Source organism: Syngnathus acus, chromosome 6 (assembly GCF_901709675.1).
Source record: "Syngnathus acus chromosome 6, fSynAcu1.2, whole genome shotgun sequence".
NCBI classification, from domain to species: Eukaryota; Metazoa; Chordata; class Actinopteri; order Syngnathiformes; family Syngnathidae; genus Syngnathus; species Syngnathus acus.
This window is the reverse complement of record NC_051092.1, coordinates 436,733-460,717: the sequence shown is the minus strand read 5'-3', so window position 1 is coordinate 460,717 and position 23,985 is coordinate 436,733. Positions and strand designations below refer to the sequence as shown.

Genomic DNA, 23,985 nt, shown 5'->3' with positions numbered 1-23,985 from the left:
AGTGGCGCTACAGTAGCACATTTGAATCCTCCCAGTGACGTCAGTGAGTCAGGCGCCTTAGCATTTGGCGCCATCCAGAGGCCATTAGACTGAAATACAACAAAAACTGGCAGTAGATCCCAATCGGGAATGCATTGCGCGCACATCAAACAGGGGCCCAAATTTTGAAGCTAATATTTTTATAGCCACATAATTGGACCGAGTGACTGAGTGGTAAAAACCAGAAAAGCCACGTGAGCCCTTCCCACCTTGATCACCTCCACCTGGGGTCATGAGAAGGACACGGGGAGTACTCGCTACTGCCCCTTTGGCCATCTGCTGCAAGTGCAAAAATAAGAAACGTGTGGCTCCCGAAGCAGGAGGCGGCACACTCCTCTGCAAATAGCAACATTTATTTATTGAAGTATACAATTTGGGATCTCTCCACGCACGCGCGCGCGCACACACACACACTCACACACACACAGTCTGCCCTGGTTAAAAACAAAAGCGTTAAAAGCTCGTCTACATTTTGGTTGATGGTTATTTGCGTTGCATAAGAGCGCGACGTCACCGCCCGTCCGCGCCGCCGAAGAGGACCCAGGTCGCAAAGTTTCTTCGCCGGTGGGCCGAGCTCAGGAATGAAATGTCATCGGACAAAGACGAGGAAAAACAAACGCTTGTGCAAATCAACGCCCCAGTCAGTCATAAGAATCGAGGAAAAAGTAGCTTAACAGTAGCATTTTGGTCTCGGCAAAGGAAAACAATTTAGGAGGGAAACGGGAGAAAAGGAGACACGTACAAAAAAAAAAACCCCCGCTGAAATGTGCATTCTCAAGACGGCTGCCCAACGATGACGGACGGCCGCTCTCACGGCAAGACAATAATTTAAAATGTAAACCAGTCCATATAAATACTCGCAAAAATGTCTACCATTGGAGTCTGCTGCTGCAGGAAAAATGGCGGAATTCAGTCGTCCCACTCGTCATCTTCCTCAAAGTCTTCATCCTCGTCATCGTCATCCTCGTCGTCTGAAAGCAGCAAACGCATTGATTTTCGTCAGGAAATGTTGTGGACTTTTTGGGGCCGGGCATGGTACCTGACGAGTGGATGGCTTTGCTCCTCTTTTGCATGACTTCCATGAGGGCGCCCACGATGCCCGCGGCGGGCGCCGGCGGACCGGACTCCTGATGATCCGACACCTGCGGAAACAGAGTTGTTAGCGGCGTTCGGGCGATGACGTCATCACGCACGCATAGTACCGTCTTGAGCTGGATGCCCTGGCGTATCTGGTCCAGCAGCGCGTCCCGCCCGCCGCTTCCGCTGCTGCCGGGCGGCGGCTCTCTGTGGTTCTGCTCCACCTTCTTCAGCTGGGCGCCGCCTCGAATCTGCTCCAGAAGCGCCGACTTCCCGACGGGGAGCGGAGAACGAGCAGCGTTGCCCCGTACGTCGTCTGGCTCCGGCGGGCCCGGCGGAGGGGGCGGCGGTGGCGGCGGCGGGGCGGGCGGGGCGGAGGAGCCCCTACCCGCCGAAGATGGCTGGGCCGGCGGGGGAGGAGGGGGTGGCGGCGGCGCCCCTTGCGGGGAAGAGTTCGAGGGAGGCGGGTGGTGGGGGAGGCCTCCCCTGGTGGGAGGAGGGGGAGGGGCTCCCAAAGTACCCGGCCTGGTCGGCGGTGGGGGCGGAGGGGCAGAGGAGGGGGCGCGGGAAGGGGGCGGGGGAGGCGGAGCCCCGCGACCTCCTCTGGACGGGGGCGGAGGCGGCCCAGAGCTGTGCGGGGGTGGGGGGGGAGGAGGGGGGCCACCCCGAGAGGGCGGCGGAGGCGGCGCTGCACCAGGGAGATGACAACAAATAAGAGTAAGCCAGCTTTCAATGAGGATCTCCCGCAAAGTCATCACTCACTCACTCACTCACTCACTCACTCACTCACTCACTCACTCACTCACTCACTCACTCACTCACTCACTCACTCACCCTGCCTGCGGAGCTCGTTCTTGACGGCCTCCACGCCTCCTTTCTTCTCGATGAAGTCGTAGATGACCTTGGAGGTTTCCCTGTCCTTCAGCTGAGCCTCGGAGATGCCGCACATGTCAAAGAGGTTCTTCAGCTCGGGGTCCAAATTGTTGAGCTGAAAAGGAGGCAAATACAAAGTTGTCGTCGTCCGTGTTACTAACAAGTCACAAGGTTTATGAGGGATGTTTACTTGTGCGACGACGACAACAACAACAACAAGCTATTGTTGAGTGACGTCATAGTGCAGCCACCGCAATACACAACGTCTTTATTGTGTTGTGGCGCGTGTGTGTGTGCGTGGTTGCGTGCGTGCATGCGCGTTACTCACATCAAAGCCCGTGTTTGGATCCCAGCCCACGTGCCCAATGTGCCTGGAAGACAAGATGGGACAAACGCAAACAGAGTAGAGTGAAGACGCTCTAGCACGGCTGCTTGCTAAGTGTGCCAAATGCTAGTTAGCATGCTACATGACGAACCGCATTTGCAATATAAATGCGAGCGGCAAGTAGGAAGGAAGGCGCACTGACTGGAAGTTGCTGGGCGTGCCGATGTCGGCCTTGGTCAGCTTCTTCTTCTTCTTGATTTTGTTCTTCTTGTCCCTGCGCTGAGCCAGCACGTTGTTGACCACGTGGTACTGCGAGCCCAGGGAGTTGAGCAGCCGCACGTTGTTGATCTCCGGGTTCTTGATGTCCACCGTGGCCATGTGCAGCGTGGGACCTGCGGAGGAAGACACGCGTGACCAACGCGAAAAGCCAGTCTCCGTGTTTTCCAAGCTTCCATCCTCCGATTGCTGGTCATCTCCACAATCGAGCTCAGCGGCATCCTTAATCCGCATCAAATAATCCCGATCCAAATCCCTTCACCGGCGCCAGCCACTTGCGCCAAATCTGACCATCTTTGATCTTCTCCCGGGTTGAAGCGCGCGCCGTCACAAACTGACCACATTTTTTTACCAAAGAGCCCAAACGAAAGCGCACCATTTGTCTTTGCAGACCTGCCAGTCAAGATGAACGGCTTTGAAAATCCATTTGAACGAACGAACGAACGAACGAACGAAAAGATTCATTTTGTCTCCGCCGCCGTGTGCTTTGTTTGTCAACAAGTTGTCTTTGGCTCGCCGTTCACAAAGTGGCAGCTTGCGGATTAGCCGCAGCAACAGCAGGTTAGCGGGTTAGCAGGTTAGCCTGCACGCCGCGCAACAGATGGAGCCACGTCCCGCCGCGTTGCGGATTAACCTGACGCAAAGACGGAACCACGAGCCACATTTTCAAGCTAAGCGCTAATGTCTGATTCCTCGCGGCCCGCTAACAAGGAAAAAAAAAAGTACTTGGGTCAATTTCGGGGACGTCGCCTGAAAGTGAAAAATGGCTGCCAAAAAAAAAGTGGAACGTACCATTTTTAGACACACCGTTTTTCTCTGCAAAACAAAAGCAAATGAACACAATTACCAATGGAGCCAGGTGGGAAAGGAAAGAAAAGAAAAACAACAAGGTGACAGATGAGAAGGAGGAGGATGAAGATGAGGGAGAAAAAAAGTCATTCATTCATTCTCCAAAGTGCTTATCCTTCCTCGCTTGTGGTCGTTAAAAGAAAAGAAGAAGCAAGATGGCCACCACCATCACGGGAAGTGGCAAGAAGACAGACGGGCAGATAGTCGTCGGGCGCAGCTACTTGCCCGTTTTGCGTTGTCTTCGGTTGAGCAGCTCGTTGACGGACACTCGGAAGCGTTTGGCTTCTTCTTCGCTGGCAAAGTTCAAACCCACCTGGTTGCTCTGATGTGCACACACACACACGCACGCACGAAGGAAGGAAGGAAATGTCACTGTCGTTTTTTGAAAATGGGCCTTTTATAGTTTATTGTTTTACTTCCCCTACTTTGCCACATATGGAATGTTTTTTTTTTTTTTTCGGCTCCAACTTTCCTTTCCTCCCAATGCATTTCAATGGGCCCAGATTTTTTTGGGCCTCCCATAATTTAGCACCAACATTATTGCTACGATTGACTTCGAGAGGACTCGTACTCACATCCCCCACAAAGGAGATGAAATAGGACCTGGCACAGCTGATGGCGAAGTTGTGGTAGAGCTCCTGCTCAAACATGGTCCTCCCCTCCTGTACGACAACACAACATCATCAGTCATCTTTATTCCCAGAACGGCGCACGCTCCCTCCCTCCCTCCCCGGCCGGCAGTTTGTCTCACCTTGATGTCCAAGACACGGATGAAGTAGGAGCGCTGCGGATTGTCCTTGACCAGACACGCCACGCCGCAACATTTCTTCAGCCAGCCGCACGACCGATCGGCGGCGTACACCTGAACCACCGCCGAGCACAGTGTCTGCACAAAGACGCACGCGACGGCTTAACGTCACGTGGGATCTTGTGGACCGTCCAAGTGTCGCCATCAGCTTTACAATAGTTCAACTACACGCACAACACAAGAGCATTCATCTTGAAGTGGATGGTGGTGTTGCAGCTTTTGAGTAGAAGATCAAGACTAGGAACTCCATCGCAACTTGTCACATCGGTTACGAAAGAATTTCACTCCAAGAAGTTCGGAGGAGGGCAAGCTTAGGCACTCGCACGGAAAAATGGACATGTGTGGTGTATGCAAATCAAGGCAGACTTGACTGAGAGTGAATTCGTCAATACAGAGCCGCGAATGGGTTCGCCGCGAATGGGTTCGCCGCTCTATTTCATCCACGTTCGATGGAGCTCCTCAGACGTGATGCGGCACATTCCAAGTGGATGGATGCGCGGCGGTCGCATGTTCGCCGTGGCCGGCGCAGGTGCAGCCCAAACTCACCGCGCATTTCCTGCCCAGGTAGCCGAACAGACAGTCGTTCTCCTGCGGGGTCAGCAGCAGCGAGCCCACGTTGGGGACCCGGCGGGGCAGCGGCTGGCTGTTCATGGCACTGTTGTTAGTGCAGGCGCCACGAATCAAGGACAGTGCGACAAACCCCGAGCCAGCCAGCCAGCCAGCCAGCCAAAAAGAAGAAAGCCCAAACCAAATGGATTCACACGACGTCCGCGCAGGCTGCGGACGCGGTGGCCTCCATCAGCCGGATCATCGCCGCCGATTTGCGGCCAGGGTTTGGCTGACTTTGGAGGGCGGCCAAGGCCCGGGCGTGTCTTCTTGAGCTAAGCTCCCTTCGCAAAACCCACCAAATTCTTCTCTTTGGTGTGGAACAAGGGAAACTACCGGCCCAGGTCGGCGTCTTCAGACGACGTCAAGCAAGAGTTCCATCGTTAAAAGTGAAGCAGCCGCAGCGGCGATTCTGCCGTCCAACATGGCAACTACATGGGGCGTACCACTTGGGCGAATGAGCAGAGGGGACTTCTACGACGCGTTCTAAATGTGTCCCGAGGTTTAAGAGCAAAGGGTGGACTCAAATAACTCGTAAACCATCAAAACTACATGTGATAATTACACATTACTTTCATAAGCATACGTTTTAACGATTAAATACGCTTTATTTGACGCATTGTTTTTATTCGTTTTCACACAAAAGTAGTTTTGTCCAAGACTGCAGCTCTCTCTGCGGAGGCAAAACAGGAGAGGTGGGGCTGCCGCGATGACGTCACGCGCACAGGCCAGATGGCCGACGCTTCGGTGCAAATAAAAAGCCCCGAAAGTGCTAAACTATTAATGACGTATTGTTAACAACCGCTCGTCGAATTGAACAAATTCAACCGGCAGTATCACAAGGAAGAAAATATGTCATTTTTCCTCGCCGATAGGGGGTTACGTGGCGTTAAAGCGGATCAAAGCATGAAAGGAAAGCAGGCTTAGACATCAAATGAAACAAATTGTATGGCCAATTGTCAAAGGTGTCATTTTTATTCTTCGCATTGTTTCTGGAGCGATCATGAACTATCACCCACCTCCTTTGAAATCATACATTGCATTTAATTCATTGAAAATGGATTGGATCCCATTTCATTTCTGATTGGCTTTCCTAATTCGTCATCAAACCTGACACCACAAACTACGTCACGTTTTGTTGCGACCTTGGCAACGAGCTAATAAAGAAGAGGGGGCGGGAGTCTTGCCACGTCATTACTATGGCAACGTGTAAACGCAAACGTCGCGTGGCGTGGTGTCGAATGCCACTGCTCGAAGTCGACAGCTCGCTAAGTCGTGACTGACTGCAAAAGTTCAAACAAAATGTCAGACGAGGAGGTGGACACCATCATTCCTCCAGAATCACAAGAGAACCAAGGTGAACCACAAGGCGAGGAGAACCAGGGACAAGCAGGCGAGGAGCGTAAGGATGAAGCATTGCAAGAGTCAGAGGACCAAGGAGAACCGGCAAACGAGGAGGAGTCCTTACCAGGAGTAAGCACCTTTGAGGAGCCAGGAGAACCGGTAAATGAGGAGGAGCCCTTACCAGGGGTAAGCACCTCTGAGGACCAAGGAGAACCAGTCAATGAGGAACCCATACCAGGAGTGAGCACCTTTGACCGCCAAGAAGAACCAGTCAATGAGGAGGAGTCCTTACCAAGAGTAAGCGCCACTGAGGAGCAAGGAGAAGCAGTGAATGAGGAGGAACGAGCAAAGGGGACCTTACCGGAGGAAGACCAAGGACAACCAGGGGTCGAGAACGAAACCTTGCCAGGAGCAAGCACATCTGAGGACCAAAGGGAACCACGGAGCAAAGTGGAACAAGGGAATGAGCCCTCGTCACAAGTCAAAACCTTAGCGGACCAAGGAGAACCAGGGAACGAGGATGAGATTTTCTCCTCAGAGGACCAAGCAGAACCACGTATGGAAGAGGATCAGGCGGCTGCAGCAGTAAAGACCTCAGATGGAGGTGAGGAGGACACCGCAGCAGTTCGAGGCATCATGGGGACTTGGGAAAGGTTCGGCGGGCGGGCGGGCGGGCGCGTGACCGATGACAAACCCGTGCGCTTGCATCTCAGGGCAAGAGCGGCGCCTCTCGGAATCTCCCAGTTCCGAGCCGCACGGTGCCGTCGCTGCGGGGACGACCACGTCGTCAGAGCCGCCGGGCGCCCGTGCCGATTCGGAGCAGGACGACAATCCCGACGTCATCAATGTCAGCCTGATAAGCGGTAAGAGAACCTTGCGGCTGCTCAATTGGGAAGTCGGCACACAGTTGAAGGTCCTTCCTCCTTGCGTGTCCCGTCCCAGACGACAACGCGCCGACCGACGTGTCGGGGGGCGGCGGCGGCGGGCCTCCCCCCGCCCCGCAGAAGGCCTTCCTGGGCGGCTACAGGCACAAGCTGACCGGCACCGAGTACCACCACGCCGCCTCCCAGACCCCGCGCAGGGCCCGGCCCGGCCGAGGCGTGGACGTCGTCAGCCGAGACGCGCAGGTAAGGGAGCGGCCTGGGACGGGACAAGACGGGTGGCGCCCGCCCGCCCGTCTCCAGAAAGGCCGCTCACGGAGGCTCTGCGCCGGCCGCAGACGGCCGAGCAGGTGCTGCAGGCGCAGCAGTGCGACTCCAGCGTCACCACGCAGATGACCAGGGTGGGCTGCTACATCTCCAACATGAAGGACAGGCTGCTCAGCCCGGGCCACTACATCACCGCCGACGAGTATCACCACACCCGGCTCAAAGCTGTGAGTAACAACACTCTGAGGAAAATGCCACCCGAAAAAAAAAAAAAAAACCCAGCTATTGAGGATGACGGCCGGCCACCTCTGGCGTGCCCCGCCGCCCGGCAGGTGATCCGTCTGCAAGCGCACACCCGGCGCTGGCTGAGCTGCCGGGCGGTGGAGCGGCTGCGGCGGCAGCGCGACCGCCGTCTGGCCTGGCTGGACCTTCAGGAGCGCAGGAGGCACGAGGAGCGGGCCGAGCAGCTTCAGGACAGCCACAGCCGCTGGATGCAACCGCAGAAGAGGGAGGACCTCAACTTGCTCTACAACGCGCTGGAGAGTAGGTCCACCTTTGTGCCTTATATAACGAGCAGGTAGTCAGGTCGGCGTCATCACGTCTCAGAGTGCGGAGCGACAAGGAGCGTCAGATCAACGCCACGCTGGCGGGGGGCCGAGAGGAAAGCCGCCCTGTGGCTCGCTCCTGGAGCAGGAGACGCAGTAATCAGCCACCATCGGACGCCACGGCATCGCCATCAGGAGCAACAACTACAACAAAGGCGTCAGGAAGTTCCTGGACAAGGTCGGAATGCAAACGGGAGCGCGGAAAAAGAAAGAAATTGCAAAAGTAACTCGATTGGCCGCAGTCGTCGACGGCGCACCGGTGGCGGGCGGCGGACGGCCGCCTGATCGAGATGGACACGCCCGACACCATCCGAGCCCGCGAACTGGGCGACCTCTACGACTGCGTGGCCATGTCGCCCGTCAGCCCGGAGCAGCGTCTGGACATCCTCCTCTGCCTCAAGCAAACTGTGGAGGTAAAGCCACCGGCCACCGGGAGCAAAGTCCAAGGGCTGATGTTTGCCACGCGGGCGGGCGGGCGCAGGAGCACCCGTGCCCGCTGACTCGAGACATTGCGGAGCTGATCGGCAGGGAAGAGGACCTGATGAGGCGGCAGGTGAAGGAGGCCAACCTGGAAGGGCTGCGCAAGAGGCTGTGCACGTACTTCCTGCAGTTCATCCGCACGCCGGGTTTCAACCCGGAGGTGGCCAAGCACCTCAAAGTAAGAGCCCGACAAAGCAAGAGCCCGACCCGGCAGCGCTTGACCTCCTCGCTGTCGTGCAGGTGCCGCAGAGCGCGGCGCAGCTGAAGAACGACGTGTTCCTGTGCCACGGCTGCCAGCGCCACCTGGGCTCGGCCCACTTCCGCTCCTGCGCCCGCTCCCGCCTGAGCCGCCGCTGCCTGGACTGCACCCGGCTCAGGAACATCGCCGGCAGCCGCGACGACTTCTCCTGCTACAAGTACATGCTGAAGCGGCTGAGGGACGCCGAGCTTCTGCTCAACAAGGACAACATCATCCCTTTCATCCTGCAGGTGGCCAAAGCAAGAACAACTTTGGATTGATTCTGTAGCCCAAATGAGTTCAGTGTTAAGGCTGGCTTGTGCGGGCCTTCAGGTGGAGGACATCCAGTACCTGGTGGAGGTCATCTGGGGGTCCCACTCGGCCCTGAGCGGCTGCAGCGACCTCAACAGCTTGGTCCTGGTCCGCTGGGACCGCCAGAAGGACTGGAGCCCCTGGAACTGCGTCCTGCTCTGCAAAGACGAGACGGACGCTCACCTCCTGGTGGAGGACTTGCTCAAGGTCCGACGCACGCACGCGCTACGCTACGCTGCAGCTCGCACACTGTCCGTCCGTCCCTCCTCCTGGGAGCAATAGTTGAACTCGAGACTCTCCTGCAGGTGTAACGACGTTGCCCGTGGTCCGCAGCGTGGAGCACAAACACCTGTTGGCGCGCCGCCACTACAACCAGATACCCACCATGGTCGCCCACTCGGCCAAAGCCGCCGCCGCCGCCGCTGCCGCCGCCCAGAAGCGCGGGGCCCTCAGGAAGTGAAAAAGCGCCGCTGCTTTTCAGCCTTCGCCGCTGCCGTGCAGCCTTTTCGCCCGCAGGGGGCGCCGCGTGACAGCACCAACTCATTTTACAAGCAAATGATGGGCGTCATTTTCCCAAAATGGAATCCACTTATGAATTATGGACAAGTCAAACGTATGCCACAGCATTTTTGTTTATATTCTCGAGGGTGGACTGTCGAGGGAATGAAAAAAACACCCGACTGGTAGTATTTCATTTCAGAAACAAGCTTGCTCACATGGAGAGACTACTTGCATACATATATAAACATATATATATATATATATTGTTGGATTTTGTCCACAATTTAGGGAGCGCTATCTGCGCCTCATGGCAAAAGCCATTGCCAATCACCTGTTATCCAATTTACTCACTGCATGCTTGTTTGATTTCTCAGATTTAGGAAAATGCCAAGACACTGAAGCAGAAATTAGACTTACACAGGTTGGTTGAGTTCAATCCTAATTCTTGTTAAGAAAGCTCTGTTTTCAGGAAAGTACAATACAGCGCTGGGCCTTTCAAGAGCAGAAAGTCTCCATTCAGAAAAGGCAACGTTCAAGGTTCTTTGGTCAGCTTATATTCAATTGCACATGCCGGTCGGTGTGGGCCGACTTTGATGGGTGATGAGTCTTTGGGGTGGGGCAAGTTCGCAGGAGATTTGATTCCTGGGACGTGGGTGCTGATTATGGGCGATTCGGTGTGTGTGTGTGGGCTGTTGTCTTCCATCTCCGCTTCGGCCTGGCGATCATCTTTGGCCGAGTCCTTGGGTGGGGGCTGTTGTCTTCCATCCCGTCTTTCGGCCTTGGGATCATCTTTGGCCGAGTCCTTGCTGACTCCCTCTGGCACCTGCTGGTTTTATCTCCAAAGTGACCCTTCCTGTAAACATTCTCCTCCATCTTTGCACATACACTGTCTCACCTCATTCTTTCAATTTTGTCATTTTGTACGAAATGATGTGAGCTTTTTGGCTGTGACATCATTAATCTATTAATGTTCCCTGACTATGCAAAGTTTGTTCTTTTGATACTCCATGTCTTTGCTTACGTCATTATATTCTTAGTTTAATCATGCTTCCAACCATATCTTTTCTTTGTTAGGCAAAATATTTCCCTCTGTCCAGAACGTTCAGTAGTCATCGAAAAACTGGCGTCTAGCATTAGTCAAAACATAAGATACAAATCAAGTACTGAACATTTTTAGACGACTTGGCAGTGTCCGTGATTTAGAGAATCATCAGGCATGCATTAAACAGTTCCTTAAGGGTCATGAAGCTATTCAGGCAATATATCAAAAAACATTTGTTATTTCAAAGTGCTCAGAAATATATATCAGATCATAAAGTTATAAAAACCTTTGTCATTACCACCTATCAAAAATGTCTAGTTATGTCTGCTTTATTGATTTGGTGTGTAGGTATAATTATATGCTTAAAATGTTTCTTTTATTGATTTAATATGTGACTATACTTGTCCGCTTATGTACTTTGTTCAATGAGCATATCTGTTTTTGTAGCTAGGTAGGACTTTTTGTATTTCGACCCCATTCCTTCATATACATATATATACACATAGTATCTATATATATATACACACACATAATACGTATATACAGTTTATATTTCAAGGTATTTGAATATTGTCCGTTCCTAATTTTGCATGAACTCATCACCTCCTCTCATCTTGTGTTTGTGCAACGGAAAGTAAAAAGCAGAGATGGCACGATGTCGATTCCCTTGGAAAAGCATTTGATGCTCTAATCGAGAATTCTGCCCAGTTGTTGTTTTTTTAAACTAAAACGTCGGGTCTGCATCCCGGCGGCGTCTGCTGCTAACGCTGCTAACGCTGCTCACGTCACGCATGCTAACGGCGCGATGACGCGATAACGTTGTTTTGCCACCGTTGGCGTCCGTCTCGTATCCAAGCGCAAAAGGAAAGTCTGAGTCAGCACATTTTCAAGGCTGCCAAATGTAGAACACAGCTTGTTCCGTTTAAGAGGCGCCGTAATAAAAATCATTACAAAACAAAAAACCCGCACGCTGACTGAAAACCACGCCATCAATAATCCACATCACTGTGCTCGTTACACTTTGAACAATCCTCACTCAAGGCATTCAAACAAAAACAAAAAAAGACTTGTTTGTTTGAATGCCTTTTGAATTCCACGAACTCCCCAATGCTCCTTCTTTCTAATCCTCATGTTGACATTTAGTAGCCGTTTCATATTTTCCACCACGTGCGCACACGAACCTTCCAGCCAGCCCAAAGAATATTTGATGTGTTCCACATTGACGGCTCGGTGGCGGGAAGCGCATTCGGCATCTGCCGGTCCGGTCCGGATCGGATCGGGTCTGGTCGGGGTGGGTGGCCCTTATTCGCTCACTCCAAAAAAAAGCCGGTTGCTGCTGGTCAATGTAGACATACCGTGGCGCCTCGAGTTACAGCTACGAGTGCCTCGACTTTCCCAAGCAATAAGTTCAACATAGACACCGTCATAATATATTTTCAATCCATTTTTGACAAGAAGTCCTAATTCATTTTGTTCTGTTAAAAAACAATACAATTTCTTCTCCCCAATTTATTTCTTTTTTTGCCAAGAATGATCGGAATAGTAATTGAAAATATCTATAAAGCACCAGTCCTGTTTGTCCCAAACCAAGTGCTTTTTTAGCGAGAAACCTATTGTACCCGCGAGTTTTCCCATTTGGACCGACGCTACCTGCTGGTCGGGAGCTCATATCAGCCTAACAAGTCAGCCCCAAATGTCTTCGAGGAGACTCAGGGGCCAAATCCTCTGCGACGGACGATTCAAATCTTGCCAATTCGCCTTTGGTGTCAGGGAGCGCGACGTGAACTCAGGGTGGCTTCATTGCAATCTCTTGTGGTCTGGCCTGGCGTGTCTTGCACTTGGGTTTTTGCGGGCGGGCGGTCGGCGGGACTCGCCGCACTGGGCCCAGCAAAACCTCCTCCTCCTCCTGAGGTTTTGCTCGACATGACGGAACGCTGTGAGTAATCCTCATGTTGCCTTGCCAGCTCTGCTTTCCTCCCGCAATCATTCAAATCCTCGAGCGGCTCCTCAAAGTCGGAATCGCCGGCACGTCTGGGACGCGAGGCCTCGTCGGGGCCTCCCACGCGAGCAAGTCTCGCACGGGAGCTCACGAGCTTCGGTGTCTCTTGTTTGAATATTTACGAGTCCATGAAAAAGGTTCTTTTTCATCCCGAGCGGGGCGAGCTTCACTCATGCCGCAGCCTAAGTGGGGCGCATTCTTTGGCACGTTCACGGTGGCCCCCCATCCCCCCCCCCCCCCGCCCCATCCCATCCCATTGTGCGCGCTCAACCAAGCCCCTAATGCGCCCCGTCGGAGCCGCGGCGCCTCGGGCCCGGCCCGCTAATTGCCGCACGGCGCGCAGTCGGGGGCACATGCGTGGACGGGGCCTGTGGGTCTGGCGCTGGCTGCTGGGCGAGCCGGGGGGACGGGCAAGAGGCCGGCCGGGCGCGCTCATCCCTCACCGGCCCTTCGTGGTGGTGTGGAACGCTCCCACCGAGCCGTGCCGCCTGCGCTTCCGGGTGGACCTGGACCTGAGCGTCTTCGACATCGTGGCCAACGTCAACGAGACCCTGAGCGGCCCCAACGTGACCATCTTCTACCACAGCCACCTGGGCTACTACCCCTACTACTCCAACGCGGGGCTGGCCGTCAACGGCGGGCTCCCGCAGAACCAGAGCCTCTCCAAACATCTGAGCAAAGCCCGCGGCGACATCGACAAGCTGATCCCTCACAAGGACTTCCGAGGGCTGGGCGTGATCGACTGGGAGAACTGGAGACCCCAGTGGGTGCGCAACTGGGGCGCCAAGGACATCTACCGCAACAAGTCCAAGGAGCAGATCCGGAGGCTCCACCCCGACTGGCCCGAGAGCAAAGTGGAGAAGGAGGCCAAGGAGAGCTTCGAGAGGGCCGGGCGGGCCTTCATGAACGGGACGCTGGCCTTGGCCGAGGCTCGGCGCCCGCACGGCTTGTGGGGCTTCTACCTGTTCCCCGACTGCTACAACTACGGCTACAAGCAGCGGCCGCCGCGGCGCTACACGGGCGAGTGCCCCAACGTGGAGCACGTGCGCAACGACCACCTGATGTGGCTGTGGAAGGAGAGCAGCGCCTTGTACCCGTCCATCTACCTGGACTACGAGCTCAAGTCCTCGCCCGACGCCGTCAAGTTCGTCCACTACCGGGTCAAGGAGGCCATGAGGATCGCCTCCATCGCGCGCCCTGACGTCACCTTGCCCGTCTTTGTCTACTCCAGACCCTTCTACGCCTACACCTTTGCCGTTCTGTCAGAGGTAAGCCGGCCGGCCGGCGCTCCGACCCGTCGCCGCGCTCTCGGCCCGTCGCCTCGCTCTCGGCCCGTCGCCTCGCTCTCGGCCCGTCGCCTCGCTCTCGGCCCGGCTCAGTTCTTTTCTGCGTCTCGCTCAGAGCGACCTGGTGCACACCATCGGCGAAAGCGCCGCCCTGGGGGCGTCCGGGGTCGTCCTCTGGGGTTCGTCCGAGTACGCCAGATCGCAGGTGACCACCGTGTCGGAGGGGCACCGGAGCGATGTTTTCACTCGTACCGAAAATAACCATCCCATCTTTTGTCAGAGGAACTGCGTGACGGTCAAGACGTACATCGACGGGGCGCTGGGCCACTACGTGGTCAACGTCACGTCGGCCGCCAAGCTGTGCAGCAAAGCGCTGTGCAAGAAGAACGGCCGCTGCGTGCGCAAGAGCCTGACTCGGGCCGCCTACCTGCACCTCGACCCGCGATCCTTCAGCGTCCGCCGGCGGGCGGCGGCGGGCCCCCGCTTCCACGTGGCTGGCCGCCTCCACCGCCGGGACGTCCTGGACATGAAGCACAAGTTCAGCTGCCAGTGCTACCAGGGCTGGACGGGGGTCCACTGCGAGGTTCCCCAGGTCTTCTCGCTCCTCTGGCGTCACATCTCCTGCCTGTGCACGGTGACGCTGCTGGGCGTCTGTCTTCTCGTCAAGTGTCTCTTTGTCTAAACGCGCGCTCCGTCCAGTCACTTCCTGTCGGCTCGCTTTACGCCGCTGCGGAAAGTCCCAAATTTTCTCGAGTGCCATTAAACGGGCCAGATGAGGAGGGGAAACCAAATGTGACGTCGCAGCTAGCAAAGTAGGTTGGAATTGAAAATGCTGAGGCAACTGCTTGTGCAAAGGACTGAATGCAAACAGTGCAGCAGCACACGTAGACAGACAGACAATCTAGCTAAACTGGTAGCATCTCTGAAGACCGACTCATTCGTGCCGCAAACAGGATGTCTCAATAAGCAGCACTGACTATGATAGGGCCCCCATGTGGGCCAAGACAGGCATAGCAGCACGACGGCCAATCGAAATGACGCTTTCAATTCGACATCGATGATGCCATGACTGTATGTTTTAGTGAATGTGAATTTGTTCCTCATTAAAAAAACATTGGGGGGCAGAAAGTCATTGGCGGCAATTGCATTCATTTCAACGGGGAAAGACAATTTGAGATGCAAGTGGTTAACTTGTATCTCAAGGCCCAAAGGCAAATGCGAGAAGAATCCAAAACAAAAGGTCAACTCAGGTGCAAGCAAAAGTCCACGGTGTGTTCATACTGGATGTTCTTCATCTTGTCGCCGGTATGCCTGCAACACACACTTTCAAAAAAGAAAGAACAAAAAGAAAGGCTTGGAAAGACAAGAAAGCAGAATAGCGCTCAGTTGCATATAATAGTGGAAGCGAGTCAGCAGGGATGATCGGCCCATGCACATAAATCCTGGGAATCGGACTGTTTCAGCCAGAAGAACAACATGGCCGCCGTCCCGGCCTCCGTTTGTATCAAAACGGCTTCTCGCCACGGCGACTGCTGTTCCATCTGGAACCCAATGGCTCAACCATTTGGTAGATTCAAGTCAACTTTTCCACGTTTTTTTTGGGTGCGCTGATTCCATACATATATTTGATCACACTGATGAATTCAGGTCGAAGGTCAGATTTTTTTTCCCTCGAAATGTCACGGCTATAAATGGAGAGTAAAATCCGATTGCGCAAGGAAATAATAAAAAAACAAAAAACATCTCCTGTTGGTGGCAGTGTGAACGACAACCAATTCACGTTCCTGTTTGGAGACATTGAAAGCCTCCCCCCTGCCCCTCTTGAGTGAGGATGTCTCTCGCCTTCTCCTTCAACGTCATGGCCATGGTAAGGCTCTCCCGCCTTCCTCCTCCTCCTCCTCCTCCTCTTCGTGGTGCTATAAAGACCGGCGCGGTGGTTTTGTCTCCCACACAGAGGAGCACATGGATGGATGGATGGATGGATTGATTGGGCAATGAGTTTGGGGCAGACATGAGCAAGAGCAAGCAAGCGCGCCGGTCTCATCGACAGGTGAGCCACCGACGCCGCCTTGTTTTTGCGCCACTTATTTTGGGAGCCATCCGGCCCGGCCGGCCGGCGCCTGTCACGCTGGAATGTTCACGCCAGGAATGTTGGCTCGCCTCCTTCTGTGTTTCCAAAGTGGCACTTTGGAGGGGGCATGGAGATGTTTACGCAATCGCGGCCAAGGCCGTGAGCGGAGACGGCTCGGCTCGTCGTTAGAGTGGCGACGCAGGTGGGAGAGGCGCCCGCCGGTGACACTTTTCAAAAGTGCTCCAGGAGGCGTCAAGACCTTTCGACATTTTGGCCAAAAAAGAAGCCAGCCGTTACTTGTCCAGCCACAAAATATGCAAAAGAAAAGAGTCTGATCCATTTTCAAAATCCAAAATTTTGCCTTGGCGTGGCTTTTGGAAAGAGGCTGAAGGTGCCGTGTGACGGACGGGCTTCATCAAATGCGCTATTTTGGTCCGACTCTGTTTTTGTGCATATTCTTGTCCATGATTGGCTTTGGAATCTTTGAGGAGGGGGCGATCGAAAGGTGCTGGCAAAAGCGGCGTGTGTGTGAAATTCATAACATTTTCCAGCGGAGACAATCAGACGGCGGATCCGTCCCGCGAGCAGAAGCCGCAAGAACCGCAGGCCTCAACAAACGCTGGCTAATCACTTCCAGGCGGCCGTGTGGAGAGAGGGGGAGCGTGCTTCTTTCTCTTCTGAGACGTTTCCAACTCGCTAAAACGCCAGCGTGAGATGGAAGCTGCTTTGCCGCTTCCTGTTGTAGATGTCGTTTCTTTCAATTGGCTGCGTGGGCAGGAGCAAACGCGGCCCGCATCAACGCGACGGCCTTGAGCGTGCATTCCTCCACCGGGTCCTTGTTTGTCTTTCAGTAGCAAGCAACAGTCGATACGCTACCTTTGTTTACTTCCGCCGCGGCGGCATGGAGCAGCGTGAAAAGATGTCACAGGGAGCCCCACGGGTGCCCGACTTGACGCCTTCGGGACAGCGAGCATGTTCCGCCTTGACCCAAGATGCTTTGGGGGCAAACAGGGGGCTTCCAAAGCAAAGATCCAATGTTGGAAAGTCCCGCCGAGGAGGGGCCGCGCTTCCGCCGTGAGCTCTTTTTCTTTTTTCTTTATGAAGTTGGGGCCCGCGAAAGGAGGACCCGAGTCCTCTGGCGGGAGTCGTGGGAGAGCCCGACGGCGGCAAACCGCAAGAAGACTCTGGGCGAGAGGGAGGGAGGGAGGGAGGGAGGGAGCGCCTGTCCTCCATGCTTTGTCTCCTCTTTTGACTCGGCGGGGTCCTTGCGGGTCACGTGACCTGCGTGACCTGTCCAGAAACTGATGGATGGAGCCCCTTGCCCAAATATTTGGGAGCCGCCAGTCATTGTCCCAATAGTTTTGTCCTGATGCGGCGGCGGCGGCGACAACATATTTGAATATTTGTCCCGCTCTCGTCAGGATGACGGCCGGCCCCCCCGCCTGATGGCCGGCGGGACGCCCGCGGGGCTCCGGCTCGCCCTGACCGTCCGGCTGCTGCTCCTGCTGCCGCACGGCGGGCCGGCCCAGAAACCCGCCCGGCCTCCCCTGGTGGGCCGCCGGCCCTTCGTGGCGGCCTGGAACGCGCCGCTGGACATGTGCGCCATCAAGTACAACGTCAGCATGGAGCTGGACGGCCTGTTCCACATCCGCGGCAGCCCCCGCGCCGACTGGACGGGCCAGAACGTGAGCATCTTCTACGCCAACCGGCTGGGCTACTACCCGCGCTACACGGCGCAGGGCGAGGCGCTGCACGGCGGCGTCCCGCAGAACGGCAGCCTGGACGTGCACCTGCTCAAGGCCTACCGAGACATCCAGCACTTCATCCCCGCCCGAGACTTCCGCGGCCTGGCCGTCATCGACTGGGAGTTCTGGCGCCCGCAGTGGAGCCGCAACTGGCACAAGAAGGACGTGTACCGGCGCCAGTCGCGGGAGCTGACCGCCAAGGCCTACCTCAACGTGACGGCGGCGCAGGTGAGGGCCGCCGTCGCCGACTCATCCGTCCGATCAAACGCCATTTTGCTGCCTTTGAGGTGGAGGAGCTGGCGCAGCGGCGCTTCGAGAAGAGCGCCCGGGAATTCATGCAGCGCACGCTGCAGCTGGGCACGCGCATGCGCCCCGACGGCCTGTGGGGCTTCTACCTCTACCCGGACTGCCACAACTACAACCTGCACGAGGACGGCTACACGGGCCTGTGCCCGGCGCCCGAGCGCCTGCGCAACGACGAGCTGCGCTGGCTGTGGAACAGCAGCACGGCGCTCTTCCCGTCCGTGGCCATCCGCAAGGCGCACGGCGGCAGCGCCGGCAGCCTGCGCTTTGCCCGCCACCGCGTGCGCGAGGCGCTGCGCGTGGCCTCGCTCACCTCCCGCGACCACGAGCTCCCCATCTACGTCTACCTGCGGCTGGGATACCGTGACGAGCCGCTCACCTTTCTCACCACGGTAACGGGCCATTTTCGCTTGGGCCGATAAAACGTGTTAAGTAAGCCCATCGTGCTAAGTCGCTGTATGCTAAATAGCTTCATGCTAAGCATCAGGGGTCAATGTGTCGTATTCGGTTCTTTTGCTTTTCAAAACAGGAGAGCACCTTGCTAAGCAGCGCCATGCTAACCGGTTCCACGCCAGGCGGCACGCTCGCTCGCTCGCTCACTCGCTCACTCTCTCACTCACTCACTCACTCACTCACCCTTGCCGTGTCCTCTGCGCAGAAGGATCTGGTCCACACCATCGGCGAGAGCGCAGCGCTGGGGGCCGCCGGCTTTGTCATTTGGGGCGACCTCAACCTGACCACGTCGCGGGTGAGCAGCACATTGCAAAACGCTCACATCTGACAATCACATGATTACCCATGTCATAGAAAAAGCTCAAGTAGAAATGAACTTGACACCTGGGCTAAACTGCAATTGTACATTTCCAAAAAGTGATGGCGTTTGTCTTATTTTACAGCTCATACAAGTACTGTTCCAACACAAACTCACTTAGCTTGCGAAACAAAGACTAAATGAAGCAAATAGCACAATATTGAGCTGTAAAGGAACAAAACTAATCAGGGGCCAAGCAGTGAGTTGTCCTCACGCGAGTGCGTCAATTAACTGCGTCCCTTAACAACTTAAATAAGGTTCCTCTTTTCAACACTGGGAAAAAATACGACGTATTTAACACGAAACAATGCCTTTATTCATTGTTGTTTACAACCCAATTAAAAGAGAAATAAATCAAGAAAATAAATGAGAGTCCTCCCAAATAGGCCACCACCATTCATCTTCGACTGAGTGACTTGATAGCTTGGTCTGAAAATACACATTTCAAAGTGTCTTGAAGGCCATGCTGCCATCTAGTGGACACTTTTGTCTTGGGAAGATTCAAGATGATTCAAGGCGATTCCAGGGTTCAAAACGAGCTTTTCATTCGTGCCAGCCAAGTCTGCCTGACGTCGACGAGTCGCGTCGTTTGTCTTTGTTGCGGTCGCCGTTTGTCTTTGTTGCGGACGGAGGGACGGACGGACGGACGTCGTCTCTTCCCTTCCTGCAGCGTCTGGAATTGTTTTCGGCACTCACATTGTGGCATTGCGTGCGTGGGTGCAACAACAATGCTTTGATTCGCATCGACTGACTTTCTTTCTTCTTCTGCCCTTTCAACTAACGGTTTGGGCTCCAAGAAAAACATCATGTTAATGTGCTGTGGCAAAAATGATGAGCACACAAAACACCTCAAAATGTGCCACTTCAAAGTTGCGTCATGACTTCTGGGTGGTCTATCCATCCATTTGGATGTTTTTTTCTCTTTTTCTCGTGCTGTAGCACAACTGCAGTAAGGTGCGCTGGTTCCTGAACCACCGGCTGGGCCAGTACATCACCAACGTGACGCGGGCCGCCGAGTTCTGCAGCCGCTTCCTGTGCCAGAACAACGGGCGCTGCGTCCGCCGCAACCCCGGCGCACGCCACTACCTCCACCTGGACGCCGACAGCTACAGCATCCGCCCCGCGGGCGGCGGCGGCGGCTCGGACGGCGGCTTCGTCGTCAGCGGGCGCCACTCGCCGCGGGCCCTCCAAACGCTGGCCGAGCGCTTCCGCTGCCATTGCTACGAGGGCCACCTAGGGGAGCGCTGCCACGGCGCCAACGAGGTGCCGGAGGATGACGCCGGCCGCGACCTCGGCGACGACGAGCGGCGGAGGAGCGAGTGGGAGGACGAGCAGGCGGACCAGGGCCGCAGCGGGGCGTCGCCCGCCGCAGGCCTCGGCGCAGGCCTCGCCGCAGGCCCCGCCGGTCTCCTCACGCTTCTGATGCTCCTGCTGAACTTCGAGACATTGGAATGTCTGTTGACGTGCTAACATGGATGCTAGCGTGCTACAGCTAGCGCAGCTCCTAAGAATGGAATGACTTGAAGGCAAAAAGCAAAGGTCAAGGCCATGCAGTAATACTTGAAATGGTTCTCCAATTTTTAGCCTCCTCCACCTTCATCAAAAAGAAGGCCGTTTTGTTTTTTTATAATAAGCGCAGGTTGAAAGAAGGTACAAATGACTTGAAGGCAAAAAGCAAAGGTCAAGGCCATGCAGTAATACTTGAAATGGTTCTCCAATTTCTAGCCTCCTCCACCTTCATCAAAAAGAAGGCCGTTTTGTTTTTTTATAATAAGCGCAGGTTGAAAGAAGGTAGAAATGACTTGAAGGCAAAAAGCAAAGTCAAGGCCATGCAGTAATACTTGAAATGGTTCTCTAATTTTTAGCCTCCTCCACCTTCATCAAAAAGAAGGCCGTTTTGTTTTTTTATAATGAGCGCAGGTTGAAAGAAGGTACAACTTTAGACACCGACGCTAATTTCATTCGTGTTTTTCCTCCCTTAACTGAATTGCTGAAAGTTCAAGTCATGACTCGGCCTTTTTTTTGCGGTTCTTCACTTCCTCCCTCCTCTTCAGAAGTTGGACAAGCGTGTGTGTGTGAGAACTTGTCCAGATACCTCAGCCAAGGCCTACGAACAATGGAAATCAAATAATCCACGCTGTGTTTGGTACCCGTCCGGAATGTGCCAATGCACAAAGTGTTTTGCTGCATGTAGCACTTGTTGTCGTTGTTGTTGTTTTCATCTCACTCAACTGCAACAATGACTCTTTTTTTTTTCATTTTTCTTTTTTTGATTGTAAAGTGAAACGTGCAGCACACGAATGTAAAGGCACTGCCAATAAAGCACGTTTCCAATTCCACTTTTGCTCGCCATTCAACGTGAAAATAAAAGCGTCTGTCCGTCCGTCTAAAAGAGGAAGACGCAAACAGCAAGAGCAGATGGCTGATTGCTGATAAACCCCAAAATGACTTGGCCAACCAACCACCGCGTCGTTTCTTGTTTGACATGAGAAGTAGGCAAAAAGAAGCGGCGTCAATTTGACACTTGAGCGACGCAGAGGAGAGACGCAGGTACAAACTTATTTTTCTCCCATTCCAAGAGAAAAAGATTTACTTTTGATTGATCTTATTTTTGATTCCTTTCATATATGTATCTATTTTCGATTTACACCTCTCCCAATCACAATATGATGTTTCATTGGGGCTTTTACTCGGAGGTGGATCAAAAGGCTAACATGCAATCATTGAATGCATTTTCACAATCCAACTCTCATTCGCGTCTTCAACGTGCTGTCAAGTGACTCCAATGAAGCCGCCCGCCCGAGCCAGTGCGGAAATGGAGCGGCCCGTAAATGTCAAAGTGTTGTCTTCTTCTGTCGGTCCCCAGCATGAGCATGAGCCTGTTGTTGCGCTTGCGCTTGCTGTCCTGCCTCATCCTGAGCGCTATGACCTCGCCGCCGCCGCCACCCACCGAGCCGCCCCTGATCCCCGGGCACCCTTTTGTGGCCATTTGGAACGCCCGCACTGAGCAGTGCCAGCGTCTGGACATCCCACTGGACACTTCGGCCTTCCAGGTGAGGCTGGGCGGCTTTCGGCTCTGATCGAGCTTCATGAAGCTCTGTTGGCTCCCACACAGGCGGTGACCACGCCGGCCTCGGTTCCAGGCCAGTTCCTGACCATCTTCTACGAGGACCGGCTGGGCCTCTACCCCAAGATGGAGCTCGGCAAGCGGGCCCGCCGCCAGGGCGGCGTCCCTCAAAACGGCAACCTGACGGCACACCTGCTCAGGGCCAGGCGGCAAATCCACCACGACATTGCCCAGGACCAGTCCCCCGGCCTGGCCGTCATAGACTGGGAGTCCTGGCGCCCCCTGTGGGCCCAGAACTGGGGGGCCAAGCGCATCTACCAAAGGCTGTCCTTGGCCAGCGCCTTGGAAGCCTCCCCGTTCTCATCCCTGAATCAAATCTTCCGGCTGGCCGTCGATCAGTTCCAGAGCGCCGCCAGGAGCTTCATGGAGAGAACCATCCGGCTGGGAGTCGGGGAGCGCCCCAGCCGCCGCTGGGGCTTTTACCTCTTCCCTTACTGCTACAACTACGGCTGGGACAGGGACAACTACACGGGCCGCTGCTCAGCCAAGGCCCGCCAGCAGAACCGGGAGCTGCTGTGGCTGTGGGAGCGCAAGCACCGCCTTATTCCATCCGTCTACCTGCACCCCGCCCTGAGGAACTAGCCCCGGCGCGGTCTCTACGTGCGGCACCGGGTGGGCGAGGCCTTGAGGGTGGCGGCGCTGCCCAAACGCGCTACACCTCGCCCGCTTACGTCTACTCCAGACCCCTGTACGAGGCCAGAAGGAGATTTTGGCGAGCGCTGTAAGTCCTGAGCCGGAGCCGGAGCCCCACTGAGCCAATTTGAGCGCGCCTGCCTGACTTTGCAGGGGATCTGGTGAGCACGGTGGGCGAGTCGGCCGCTCTGGGGGCCGCCGGCGTGGTCATGTTGGGCTTCGGGGAGCAGCGACTACAATGACAAGGTAATCGTGGCAACAAGCCAAATTTGCTCTTCTTCCTTTGGACTGACTGGCACTGGCGACCAATCCAGAAACATCTGTCTTTCAGGCATCCTGCCAGTCGCTGTCCGACTACTTGAGGTCCACGCTCAGCCCGTATCTCGCCAACGTGACGGCGGCGGCCGTGTTGTGCAGCCGGGCCCTCTGCCAGGGACGCGGCCGCTGCGTCCGGCGGAGCTACGACGCGCCCGTCTACCTCCACCTGGACGCCGCCCGCTTTGACATCCTGCGAGCCGACGACGGGAAGTACGTGGCCGTGGGCCTGCCGTCCCCGGACAGCGTGATGCCTGGGCCCGCGACTTCACGTGTCGTGCTACGCCGGACAAGAGTGCGAGCCGCGACTGGCGCCGCCGCCCGCTGCCATCCAGGTCATCGAGGTGTACGAGGTCCGGCGCGGCGGCCTCTACGCACGAGTGGCGCCGACGTCTTCAACTTCCCACTTTTGCCTTGTGTCCATGTCGGTAACTAGGCCATGATGTCATTTCAACTTTCATTGAATGTGTAGATGGTCCTCCAATAAAAATGTTGACAGCAATGCGAGTCAAGTTTGATTTTTCCACACAATGGCCAAAACCTCTTCTTTTTTTTTTTTTGCTTTCTTCAAATTGTTTGACAACAAACAGTCGCAAAAGCGAGGACGTGACGTACTAGGAGAAAAAGGGACGGTCCCTTGTGCCTTTTTGCTTTTATGACATCACAAAGCTGATGAAGTTGAAAGCGCAGAATTGTGCCCAACTGCTGCATACGGACGAGCTGTCGGCAGTCGGGATTGTGCCAGCGAGCCAAGAAGGAAGCTCCGTCGTCCGAGAGGTGAGTGAAGCCGCCGCCGAGTGCGTCAAACAGGGCTGCTGGAGAGGCATTCTCCATCTTCTTTTCTATTAAAAGCATGACGTAGATAGCAATGAGTTGACAATGACTTCTTTTTCAAAATGACTTTCAACTTTTCCAAATGAGGCGTAGAAAGCACAAAAAGGTCCAGAAAATAGAAGCTCTACGATTTCCAAAATCCTTTTTCCAAAAATGATTTGGCTGACTCACCACATTTGCTCTTGCTTAAGGTTTTCCAACATTCTCGACGAGTCCGGACAGACGCCACACCATCGTTTCCTCATCTTCATCAGGAAGGAAGCTCATCTGGGCTTTGGACGACATCCAGCCAAGCGTGCCCAACGACAATTTCCCAGCTCCTGAGAGTCCAAACGGCG

General features: G+C 55.0%; 4 protein-coding genes and 1 pseudogene across 7 annotated transcripts; 4 read left to right on the top strand and 1 right to left on the bottom strand.

Moving 5' to 3' along the window:
• Nucleotides 1-376: 376 nt before the first annotated feature.
• wasla (WASP like actin nucleation promoting factor a) lies at nucleotides 377-5,288 on the bottom strand. 2 transcript variants are annotated; one of them, XM_037253878.1, is made up of 11 exons: nucleotides 4,794-5,288; nucleotides 4,191-4,325; nucleotides 4,015-4,101; nucleotides 3,665-3,761; nucleotides 3,383-3,406; nucleotides 2,517-2,706; nucleotides 2,318-2,360; nucleotides 1,951-2,104; nucleotides 1,242-1,804; nucleotides 1,079-1,181; nucleotides 377-1,010 (listed from the first exon to the last, which is right to left on the bottom strand). In XM_037253878.1, the coding sequence occupies exons 1-11, from the start codon at nucleotides 4,896-4,898 to the stop codon at nucleotides 949-951; spliced, it is 1,563 nt and encodes a 520-aa protein (XP_037109773.1). In that variant the 5' UTR covers nucleotides 4,899-5,288; the 3' UTR covers nucleotides 377-948. The 2 variants fall into 2 exon arrangements, with proteins under 2 accessions (XP_037109773.1, XP_037109774.1); XM_037253879.1 differs by lacking the exon at nucleotides 3,383-3,406.
• Nucleotides 5,289-5,850: 562 nt separating this feature from the next.
• On the top strand, nucleotides 5,851-9,739 carry iqub (IQ motif and ubiquitin domain containing). Its single transcript, XM_037253848.1, has 11 exons — nucleotides 5,851-6,801; nucleotides 6,911-7,060; nucleotides 7,140-7,324; nucleotides 7,417-7,572; nucleotides 7,678-7,888; nucleotides 7,952-8,128; nucleotides 8,193-8,363; nucleotides 8,432-8,608; nucleotides 8,671-8,919; nucleotides 9,002-9,187; nucleotides 9,286-9,739. Exons 1-11 carry the CDS (start codon nucleotides 6,156-6,158, stop codon nucleotides 9,438-9,440), a joined length of 2,463 nt encoding a protein of 820 aa, XP_037109743.1. The 5' UTR covers nucleotides 5,851-6,155; the 3' UTR covers nucleotides 9,441-9,739.
• Nucleotides 9,740-12,844: 3,105 nt separating this feature from the next.
• On the top strand, nucleotides 12,845-14,925 carry hyal6 (hyaluronoglucosaminidase 6). The gene is made up of 3 exons (XM_037253942.1): nucleotides 12,845-13,790; nucleotides 13,924-14,013; nucleotides 14,089-14,925. The coding sequence occupies exons 1-3, from the start codon at nucleotides 12,876-12,878 to the stop codon at nucleotides 14,488-14,490; spliced, it is 1,407 nt and encodes a 468-aa protein (XP_037109837.1). The 5' UTR covers nucleotides 12,845-12,875; the 3' UTR covers nucleotides 14,491-14,925.
• A 719-nt stretch (nucleotides 14,926-15,644) lies between these two features.
• Nucleotides 15,645-21,077, top strand: LOC119124179 (hyaluronidase-4). 3 transcript variants are annotated; one of them, XM_037253874.1, is made up of 7 exons: nucleotides 15,653-15,858; nucleotides 17,301-17,852; nucleotides 17,912-18,319; nucleotides 18,586-18,675; nucleotides 19,678-20,277; nucleotides 20,419-20,518; nucleotides 20,659-21,077. In XM_037253874.1, the coding sequence occupies exons 1-5, from the start codon at nucleotides 15,820-15,822 to the stop codon at nucleotides 20,206-20,208; spliced, it is 1,620 nt and encodes a 539-aa protein (XP_037109769.1). In that variant the 5' UTR covers nucleotides 15,653-15,819; the 3' UTR covers nucleotides 20,209-20,277; nucleotides 20,419-20,518; nucleotides 20,659-21,077. The 3 variants fall into 3 exon arrangements, with proteins under 3 accessions (XP_037109771.1, XP_037109770.1, XP_037109769.1); XM_037253875.1 differs by lacking the exon at nucleotides 18,586-18,675 and having other exon boundaries at nucleotides 15,650-15,858; XM_037253876.1 differs by lacking the exons at nucleotides 20,419-20,518; nucleotides 20,659-21,077 and having other exon boundaries at nucleotides 15,645-15,858; nucleotides 19,199-19,810.
• Nucleotides 21,078-21,188: 111 nt separating this feature from the next.
• LOC119124182 lies at nucleotides 21,189-23,315 on the top strand (annotated as a pseudogene).
• Nucleotides 23,316-23,985: the final 670 nt, after the last annotated feature.

Excerpts from the sequence above, each read along its gene's own strand:
- LOC119124179 (XM_037253874.1), top strand. The coding sequence starts at position 15,820 with ATGAGCAAGAGCAAGCAAGCGCGCCGGTCTCATCGACAG. Across the intron at positions 15,859-17,300 it reads CGCGCCGGTCTCATCGACAG|GATGACGGCCGGCCCCCCCG; the intron begins GTGAGCCACCGA and ends CGCTCTCGTCAG. Across the intron at positions 18,676-19,677 it reads TCAACCTGACCACGTCGCGG|CACAACTGCAGTAAGGTGCG; the intron begins GTGAGCAGCACA and ends CTCGTGCTGTAG.
- iqub (XM_037253848.1), top strand. The coding sequence starts at position 6,156 with ATGTCAGACGAGGAGGTGGACACCATCATTCCTCCAGAATCACAAGAG. Across the intron at positions 7,061-7,139 it reads CAATGTCAGCCTGATAAGCG|ACGACAACGCGCCGACCGAC; the intron begins GTAAGAGAACCT and ends GTCCCGTCCCAG. Across the intron at positions 7,573-7,677 it reads ACCACACCCGGCTCAAAGCT|GTGATCCGTCTGCAAGCGCA; the intron begins GTGAGTAACAAC and ends GCCGCCCGGCAG.
- wasla (XM_037253878.1), bottom strand. The coding sequence starts at position 4,898 with ATGAACAGCCAGCCGCTGCCCCGCCGGGTCCCCAACGTGGGCTCGCTG. Across the intron at positions 3,407-3,664 it reads CCGAAGACAACGCAAAACGG|AGAAAAACGGTGTGTCTAAA; the intron begins GCAAGTAGCTGC and ends TTTGTTTTGCAG. Across the intron at positions 1,182-1,241 it reads AGGGCATCCAGCTCAAGACG|GTGTCGGATCATCAGGAGTC; the intron begins GTACTATGCGTG and ends CTGTTTCCGCAG.
- hyal6 (XM_037253942.1), top strand. The coding sequence starts at position 12,876 with ATGCGTGGACGGGGCCTGTGGGTCTGGCGCTGGCTGCTGGGCGAGCCG. Across the intron at positions 13,791-13,923 it reads CCTTTGCCGTTCTGTCAGAG|AGCGACCTGGTGCACACCAT; the intron begins GTAAGCCGGCCG and ends CGTCTCGCTCAG. Across the intron at positions 14,014-14,088 it reads CCGAGTACGCCAGATCGCAG|AGGAACTGCGTGACGGTCAA; the intron begins GTGACCACCGTG and ends ATCTTTTGTCAG.